The sequence below is a fragment of the Cynocephalus volans genome, chromosome X (genome assembly GCF_027409185.1).
Source record: "Cynocephalus volans isolate mCynVol1 chromosome X, mCynVol1.pri, whole genome shotgun sequence".
Classification (NCBI taxonomy): domain Eukaryota; kingdom Metazoa; phylum Chordata; class Mammalia; order Dermoptera; family Cynocephalidae; genus Cynocephalus; species Cynocephalus volans.
In genome coordinates, this window is record NC_084478.1 from 28607604 (window position 1) to 28617283 (window position 9680).

Genomic DNA, 9680 nt, shown 5'->3' on the forward strand with positions numbered 1-9680 from the left:
TAGAATTCTCTCTTTGTCTTTGAGCTTTGCAAATTTGACGATAATGTTTCTCAGAGAGGATCTTTTTGGATTGAATCTGTTTGGCAACCTTTGAGCTTCCTGGATCTGAAGGTCTGCATCTCCCCCTACACCTGGGAAGTTTTCTGTTATTGAAGTTTTCAATATCTTTTCCTTTCTCCAGCCCTTCTGAAATACCCACAATTTGGATGCTAGAGCACTTGAGTTTGTCTGCTATCTCTCTTAATTTTTTTTCATATTTTAAATTCTTACCCTTTTTTTTTTTTTTTTCTGGTCTGCCTGGGTTATTTCAAAAAGACCACCTTCGATATCTGAAATTCTTTCTTCTGCTTGCTCTAGCCTGCTGCTCACCTCTCTGTTACGTTTTTTATTTTATTGACTGAGTCTTTCATTTCTAGGAGTTCTGCTACACTCTTTTTTTAAGGTATCAATCTCTTTGTAAATTTCCTCCTTCGTGTTCTGGACATTTTTTCTTGTTTCATTGTGTTCTCTAATTGAGTCTTCTTTTACCTCTTTGATTTTTCTTCAGATCATTGCTCAGAATTCCTTTTCAGACATTTCAAGGATTCCATGTTCTATGGGGTCTGAAATTTGAGCATTACTGTATTCCTTTGGTGGTGTCATATCTTCTTGTTTTTTTGTAGTTCTAGTATTTTTTCATTGATGTTTGGTCATCTGGTAGAGGACTTGCTTCTTCTACTACTCTGGGGTTATCTATGAGGATAAAGACTTCTTCCTCTATTTTCAGGCTCTACTAGTGACCCTTCTTATATCTATGTAGTCAAGTGAGCAGCAGGTTGCCTTTAGAGTGGCCCTGGCTGGTACTGTGCTGGTGAACTGTCCTTGCAGTGACAGTAGGTGCGGCAGTTGCTAAATAACATCACCTTGACTCCTGTTATAGAATCTGTGGCCATAGACTGAGCTCCCAGTACCACATGGATCTCGGCTCACCTCTGCACTTGCTGGGCCTATGGGCGCTTCCCTCTGGGGCCTAGGACTGAGCCCTGGTGCCATGCAGGTCTGAGCTCACCTCAGAGGCTGCTGCAGCTGTTGGCACTTCCCTCTGGGGCCTAAGAGTGAGCCCCAGTGCCACACGGGTCTCCACTCCTTAAACATTCTTTAAGAAAATGATTTCTATTCTTCCAAATCAGGAATAGATATGCTGCAATTCATTTAACTAGTGCCCTATCATTGGACCTCGGGGTTTTTAAAAAATTACTTAAATTAACACTTTAAGCCTTGTACATAAATATTGGTATATATGTGATTATCTTATTAAGGTAAATGTCTAGAAGTAACATTACTGGGGCAAAGTCTATTAAACATATACAGATTTTATCCATAATTTCAACTATCTTTCCAAGGAATATAATTATGCCAAATTGTAATTTACTGGTGTTTATTTCCCTGCATGTTTTATAGCATTAGGTATTTTCAGGGTTTTTTTTTCTTTCTTTCTAATCTTAGCCCAATTTTCCAGAGAAAAAGTTATGTCATTGGGTTAATTTTTATTCCTTTCACTCTAAAGAAGTCAAGCACTTTTTAACACAATTACTCTTCACTTTTCTGGTGAATTGTCTTTTACATTTCTGTCCAAATTTCTACTTTGGGCTTCATCTTTATTTTCTTTGTAAAAAGCTCTGTATGTTAAATATAAATAACTATGATTGTGTTATATATTTAAAATTATTATTCTGGTGTTTCCTGTGTCTTTGATGGTACTTTTGACATTAAGAAGATTTTCATTTTTATGTTGTCAAACCTATTAATTTTCTGTGTTTGCTTTTATGTTTAAAAATTATTTTCCATTTTGATATCAGAAATTATTTTCCTATGTAAGCTTCAAGTTCTTTTCTCTTTTATAAAGAGCAAGAATCTAGTGTGGATTACTTTTTAATGGTAGGAGAATTTTGTTAATCAATTGTTCTGGCATGTATCACATAACTTTCATTTATTTATTTTATTTAGTTAGTTTAGAATAGACTTTCCTTTCTTTTCTGATTTAAAATTTCACCTTTATTACATACCTTATTTATATACAGATTTATCTCTGGACAGTTCTCTCTCACAGTTTGTCAATCACATGGGATAAAAATGTTTTAAGTATTGTACTTTTATAATGTATTTAAATACCTGATTGTGCAATTCCTCTTAATTCATTTGAATTTTTCAAAGTTGTCTCTGTCGGAATGCAAACTAGTATAGTATAAATGTCAACATTATTGTTAGATAAGGAGAGCTACAGAAGTTTTGAAATGAAGGAGAGCAGACAGGAACTTAGGGAAAATGTGGCACTTTGGCTGGACCCAGAATGATGACTATGATTTGGCTTGGCAGAGAGGAAAGAAAAGGGACATTCCAGACCGGGGCGAATAGCCTGAGCAGCGCCCAGAATACTGAACAAGCAGTGTATAATGGGTGATGGGAGAGTGAGGGTGAAAGGGATCTAACATTTGTGGAATACCTACTGAATGTGAGTCACTATGCTAAGAATCTTATAGGAAAAACTCTGAGGGCAGCTGAATCCTCATACTTTCACTCCTGTGCCAGTGCATGTTCAGTGCCTTGTTTTCAAGCCCTTCCAATTTGGATGCAGAACTCAGTGTTTCTTTGACTTTCTGAGAAACAATTTGCTCACACAAGAACTTTATTGGTCAAAGTAAACCAGTTTCTTGACCTCAACACCATACATTTCAGACCAAAAGATCAGTTGTCATAGGGTGCTATCTGGTGCATTATAGGGTGTTTATCGCTGACTTCTGCCTGCTGGATGCCAGTAGCAATTCTGCTCCCTGATAGGGACAACTAAAACGGTCTCCAGACATTGCCAAATGTCAAACTGGGGACAAAATCAACTCCAGTTCAGAAACACAGATTGCAACAAAGACAGGAAAGTTTACAGGGGGGTTTATATTACACAGTGCACATTATATAATCTCTTTTTGTTTTCCTCCCTGAAGTGCCTTCGTGGTTTTGCCTTGGATTGATTGTACCCCCCAAACCTTGAATCCCCCCACCCCTGTGATGGTGTTAAGAGGGTGGGAAATCCTATTATGGTAACTTAAAGATGGAGACTTGAAGAGGTGATTAGATTGCAGGACCATGCTGTAGTGAATGGATTAATAATTGTGGTCAGGGGCATGGTTTGAAGGGCTTTAAAAGGAGATTGAGGAGGTTCATCTCTGCTCTCTCTGCTTCTTGCAATGAGAAGGGTCACTGTCACCACCACCAGATATGTTCCTTGGACTTTGGACTTCCCAGCCTCAGAAACTGTCAGCAATAAATTTCAATTTCTTTATAAAATACCCAGTTCCGTATATTTTGTTATAAGCAACAGAAACAGACTAATACAGTATCTCTACAACTAGGTTTGATTTGCTGTTGTTGCTTGTTTCTTTTTGCTGAATTTATTGCACAGTGTCTCAACCACGGCACTACTGACATTTGGGCCAGATAATTCTCTGTTGTGGGGAGCCTCTCCTATGCATTGTGGGGTGTTTAGTGGTACCCAGGAGATGCCAATGCTACCACCACCACCCCAAGTTGTGACAACCAAATCTGTATCTAGACATTGACAAAATTGTCTCTGGTGGAGGACCGCTGATACAACTATACCAAAGATAGGAAATTTGTAGGGCTTTATTCTATACAATCCATAAGATATAGCTTAGAAACCCTCTATTTTTTTTTTCCTTTGGAGTCTATCACTATCCTTTCAGTGATGGAGATGCAAGGATTACTCAAAGCCCAAATATTTGAAAGCTATGAGAGGCCCAGAGGGACTACACCAAGCTAACTCCTGCAAGAAAGGAGAAAGCTGGTGCAGCCCTGAGCTCGGTCATGTCTCATCTTCTGTGGTAGTATCCAGACCTTGGCCATGTAACAAGCTGAATATAGTATTAAAAGAAGTACAGAAAGGAGTGTGTGAACAGGACAGAAAATGATCTCAGTGTTTCCTACTAATGAATCAGGACATCTTTGCTGTTTCCAGCATGTGCTGTTTTCAGCACATAATGTTCCCATTCTGTGCACTTAAGGCTTTTGCCCTTTGTGCATTCCCTATTCTAAACAGGCCCCTGTGTTCCCAAAGGAGCCCCTTCTTGGTTACTATGCAACTGGTTGTTTTGTTTTTCTTATGGTCTCTCAAGGATTCTCCATCTCAGCACTATTGTTTTAGGCCAGATAATTCTTTGTTGTGTGGGACTGTCCATAGATTGCAGGGTGTTTAGCAACTTCTACCCACTAGATGCCAGTAGTTCCTCACCCCCCGCCCAAAGTTGTAGCAACCATTACTGTCTTCAGATATTGTCAAAGGTCTCCTGGGTAGCAAAGTACCCCTGGTTAAGAACCGTTCTTCTGTCTCTACTTACCTTTCTCCATACACTGGCTCTTCTTTTCAGCCTTTTCTTATAGAAGAAATGCACACTTTTCTTACTCACAGACACTGACTGATAGTTTTTGTTGTTGTTGTTATTTAGACATGATTGAGTAGGTTACTTATGAATATTAGAAATTATGAGATTAAGCACCTGGTATATGTCATTCAAATGTGTTAACCATTGCTATTAATTTTATCAGGAGATATTGAGCCTATATATAAAACCTTTAAAAGCAGACTTTAAACCTCAAATACCTATGCCTAGAGTGTTTAACTCTTTTTTCCTCTTAATTTCTGACTTATTTGTGTTCACAACTAAGGCAAGCAAGCTGTGGGAAAAGACAGTTGCATTCATTTTTCTCTTTATTTTGCCAGAAATGTTAAGTCTTAACTAATTCCAACGTTTCCATGAAAACTGAATTTTGGAATTTATTTTGCATCATTGTGGCGATATTGTTTGCAATTGTGAGATGTATGTTGCTTCTAAGTAAGGCATAAGAGATGGAATTATAAACAAAATTAGAGTTTTACTAAAATGGGTTCCTATGGCAAGAGTGTCATCTGATTTTTTTATATTTTCCCCAGTAGATGATATATTTCTCTTTCACACTCAATTTTTCCTCTGGTGTGTGTGTATATGTGGTTTTGACCTTTTCAAGACAAATTGAATCAAAAATTAAAAACAAAATATGATGAAAAGAAAAGCAAAGAATAAAAAGAGACCTGCCAGCCACATTACAAAATTACTAAACATGCAGAAAGTATTCCTGATCTTTAAAAAGGGTTTCTTTGTTCAATTTATTACACAAGGGTGCAATTTTCCCTAGATTAGATTATAAGGTGTTAATACAAAGTTGGGGTACACGATTTTACTTATAATATCACAAAATTTTAGAGGTGAAGGAGACCCCAAATTTTTTTAATCTAACCATCCCATTTTATGAGTGGAGAAATTGAGACCTAGAGAAGACAAGTGACCTCCCTGGAATTTCTAATCAGTGGTTAGTGACAGAATTCACATAAGGATATGATTCCCAGACAGTCAGACACGTGTTCTCTTGGTTACATCTATCAGATAATATAGAACTGTAGAATCTTCTAGAAGATTTAGCACTTATTTTCTAATGAACTAAAAAATAATTCAGGAATGACAGTGGAGATATGTTTAGGGATTACTGTGGCACCAACCATTGGGGGTGCTGGGGAGAGAATATTTTGACTGGAATAAGCTTAATGAAAGCGATGTATGCTGCAATTCAGCGCAACTATTATAAAGCAAGAAAAGCACCATCACTGCCTTCTACCAAGTCTTTAAGACAGATCGACATGGCAGACTATTAAAGAAACAAGATTTTACCAATACATAGCATTCAATTTTTCCCCACAAAGTATCTCACGCTCTCATTTTAAAAACATTTTTTTATTAAAGAACATACACAGTATTGAAAGCTTAGAGTTATTTAAGAATCAGTTATGTCTTCAAACTGCCAGTATGTTTCCAATAACTTTCTTATGTATCTTGAATACTGTGTATGTTCAAAATGCCTTAAATCTTCCCGTAGCTGGTACAACTTTTCAATGTAAACATAATTCTTCTTGGGTTTTCCTCAAGATTTTCCTGGTCTTTTTTCTGTGTCCCCTTTTTTTGTTTATGGAAGTTGTATCGCTTGGCCATCGCTACAAGATCTTCTGGGACACTCTGATTTGCTCTTTTCAGAATTTGAATCAATTCATTGGCAATCTTTGAATTATCTTGAGTGATAAGGGAAATTGACGTTCCAGTCTTTCCTGCTCGTCCAGTACGTCCTACTCTGTGGATATATTCTTCAATGTTTTGTGGGAAATCATAATTATATACGTGTGTGATATCGTTAACATCAAGTCCTCGGGATACTAAATCAGTTGTAATCAATATCTTCACTTTTCCACTTTTAAAGTCTTCTAATGCTTCCTCTCGATCACATAGCTCTCTGTCACCATGTAGTGATTGCACAGGGAGGCCTTGGATACCAAAATCACTTGATAAGTCATCAACAACAAGTTTTCGGTTGACAAACACTATGACTTTGTCTTTTGGTGACATATTCTCTAGGAATTCTTGGATAAGAGCTCGTTTTTCTGCTTCTGTGGTAACGATTATATTTTGCTTCACTGTGTTTACAGCAACTAGATCCAGAGTGCCAACATAAACAATCATAGGCTCTTTCAAATAAGACTGTGCAAGTCTACGGACAGAATCTGGCCAAGTTGCACTTGTCATAACAGTCTGCCGATCTGGGCGCACATCTAACAAAATTTTCTTAATCTGGTGCTCAAGCCCCAGATGTAGCATTTTATCTGCCTCATCTAAGACCAAGTAGGTTATGCTTCGTAGGTCAACAAACTTATTCATTTGCAGGTCATTCAGTCTTCCAGGAGTTGCAATAATGATATCTACACTTTTGGTAATGCCTTGAATTTGTCCTTCTCTATTTCTACCACCATGTATACAAATACTTTTCAGACCTTTATATGAATATTTAGAACATTCAGCTTCCACCTGAAGAGCTAATTCTCTGGTGGGAGTGAGGACTAGCATGCCAGGTCCATTCCTTTGTTCTCTAGATATCGGTTGACCATCAAGATGAATAAACCCAGGCATTAAGTAGGACAATGTTTTGCCTGTGCCAGTTTGGGCAACTCCTATAAGATCTACTCCTTTTAAGGCAATGGGCCATGCCTGTGCCTGAATTGGTGTTGGTTTTTGAAAACCCGCCCTTGTTATGCTTTTCATAAGTTCTGTGTACAGACGGAAAGCGTCCTCAAATTCACAAGCTGGATTAGGGATGGGACGCTTCTCACCATCTTTCAAGTCATCACACATTACGTTGTAATTTTCTTTCCTCCACTTGTCTACCTGTTCTTTAGACATGGAGCTTGTAGCTTTGGATTCTGTGTAAAAGTCTTTCTTAATTGGTGGTAAATCTGCCCACTTTCTTTTTTCCCACGCCACGGCTTCTGCCTTAATACGATCCAAATCCATCAATGGCGGAGCTTCTCTGACAACGTTAACTGTGCTTACGTCTCTCCCAACAGGAGGTTGGGACGCAGCATTATCCACATCCGATTCTGAACGGTACCTTTCTTGTCTTTTAATAAGAGTATCTATAGCTGCCTTGGCCTTTGCTTTCATATCTTTGCTGCCAAAAATTTTCACTACTGCTTCGCAATCCCCCTTTTTAATCTGTATTTTAGTGTTTGTCGAACGCTGTAGGTCTTTTATTTTTGACCCACCACGACCAATGACTGAGCCAACCAGGTGGTTCTCCAGTCTAAAGCAGAGTGGTGGTTCATGGGAGCCTGCGGCTCTAGGCCCCAAACCGCCTGAGGGGCCATTCCAACTGCTGCCTCTGCCACCTCTGTCATCGCAGCTGGCCCCAGGAGCTCCTGGACTACGCTCTGCCCTCTTCCAGTCCGGGACCCGGGACATTGTAGGGTAGAGGTAGTGTCGGTGCCAGCTTCTGGCCTACATACGGTCAGGAGATGCGAGAAGGTCTGGTCTGCCGCCTCCCACTCTGCAGGCTTTGAAGTGGCTGTTACCTAAGCAACCAGTGTTTGAGGCTGCAGAGGGGAGGGGCGTTGAATGCCTGACCAATCACGGGGCCGGGACTAGTGTGACGTAAACAGGTGGCTGTGACGTACATTTAAAGAGGCACTCCCTCTCAGGGGCTGACCCTGCCAGCAATTACAGGACCCTGAGAGAGCGCCTTCCTAACTTTTGTGACCTGAGTGTCCAGCTCACTCTCACTCTCGTCATGATAGTTCTGGCTCAGCTTGGGGGCAACCTTGAAGCAGGCCTTAAATTTGTACACATTGAACTTTTTATAGGCCCATTATTTCCATAGGAGAAAAAAATAGAGTTCTAAAAAATTAACTTATTTGTTTGTATACTTGTGTGTTTATGTGTTTATTTGTTTTGGTAAATTTCTTTTGGAGTATCAACAATACTTGGTCTAGAGGAATTCATCACTCCCCTGCCCTCTAGTGTAAATTAAATTATACCATCAATGGTCTCTCAGGTACATACTCAGGGATGGCATTTTGCCTCTGATTCTTCAGCTAAACCCCAGCACTTGTCCAGGCAGTTTCCAGATATTATCACAGGGATGATGGTTAGAAGAGAGGCAGAGTGCGGCCTGAGGGACCTTTGGGGGTGTTTTCAGCGGTTTGTCATTCTTCTCGGTGCCTCTTAATTTTTTCCCTTTCCCTGTGGTTTCATATATTCTGAGATCTTAGCACTAGAAGGTTCTGTAGAAGTCATTTATCAGGTATAATGCAGAAGACAACCTGGCAGCAATCTGGACAGCTGGGCATCCAGCTTCTATTTGAACAATCCCAGAGGGTAACATTTGAGTTTCTTCAACATTTCTTGCTATGACATAGTTTCCCAGATCCACATCATCCTGTTCCCTCTGCTTTGGAAATGTCTCAATGAGGACCTTTTCTTATGCAGCACATAGATCTTAAAAAAAAAATGCAGAAATGGCCTTACCATAAAAGTACTTTTAGGGCCTCTTCACCGAGCATGGCAGTTCTACTAATTTGACCTAAGATCTCCTGAGACAAAAAGCTGTTCGTAGTAACATAATGGGCACTTAAGTCCGTTCTTCTTCATCCTGAACTTACTCTGTTGATTTTTTGTTTTTAATTTGTTTAACTAAAAGTAAACTCTATGTTTATCCTTTTATATTCATCCCATTAAGTTTGGTCAATTGACGTAGCCTATTAAGTTTAATTTTAGTGATTATTTTCTCATCCATCATATTATCCCTAGTTTCAAATCTTCTGCCAATTTAATGTTCATGGCTTCTTTCTCTCTTCAGACAAAGATGCTGATTAAAATTTGAACATGGTCCAGTATAAGATAAGAGTCTGTAAGACGTTGGGAAAAACTTTCTCTATGTCAGCACTTTTCTGGAAAGAAACTTTTTGAAGAAAGAAAAAAGGGTTCTGTCCAAATATATTTGGAAAATGCAGCACCATACATTCCCTCTGATAAAGTTACCATGCTTAATAGATAGTCCCAAAGCTCTGATAATTACAAGCATTGAGATAATTAATTTCTTAACTGAAAGTTTCCCAAAGGAATTGGCCAATGGACCTCCTCATCAATTTTTAGAATAAACTTATTCTTTGGAATACTTTCAAATTTACAGAACAGTCACACAGATAGTATAGGGGGGTTCCCATATACCCCTCAACCTGTTTGTTTCTTCTAATCTTATCATCTCACATTACCGTGATC

The 9680-nt window shown here is 38.9% G+C and overlaps 1 protein-coding gene across 1 annotated transcript; it reads right to left on the reverse strand.

The window, feature by feature from the left end:
* Positions 1-6026: 6026 nt before the first annotated feature.
* LOC134368695 (probable ATP-dependent RNA helicase DDX53) lies at positions 6027-7865 on the reverse strand (the record flags this gene model as incomplete). The annotated part of the gene is made up of 1 exon (XM_063085106.1): positions 6027-7865. A coding segment is annotated over exon 1 (1839 nt), but the record flags the coding sequence as incomplete, so codon positions are not given.
* Between the last annotated feature and the right edge of the window lie 1815 nt (positions 7866-9680).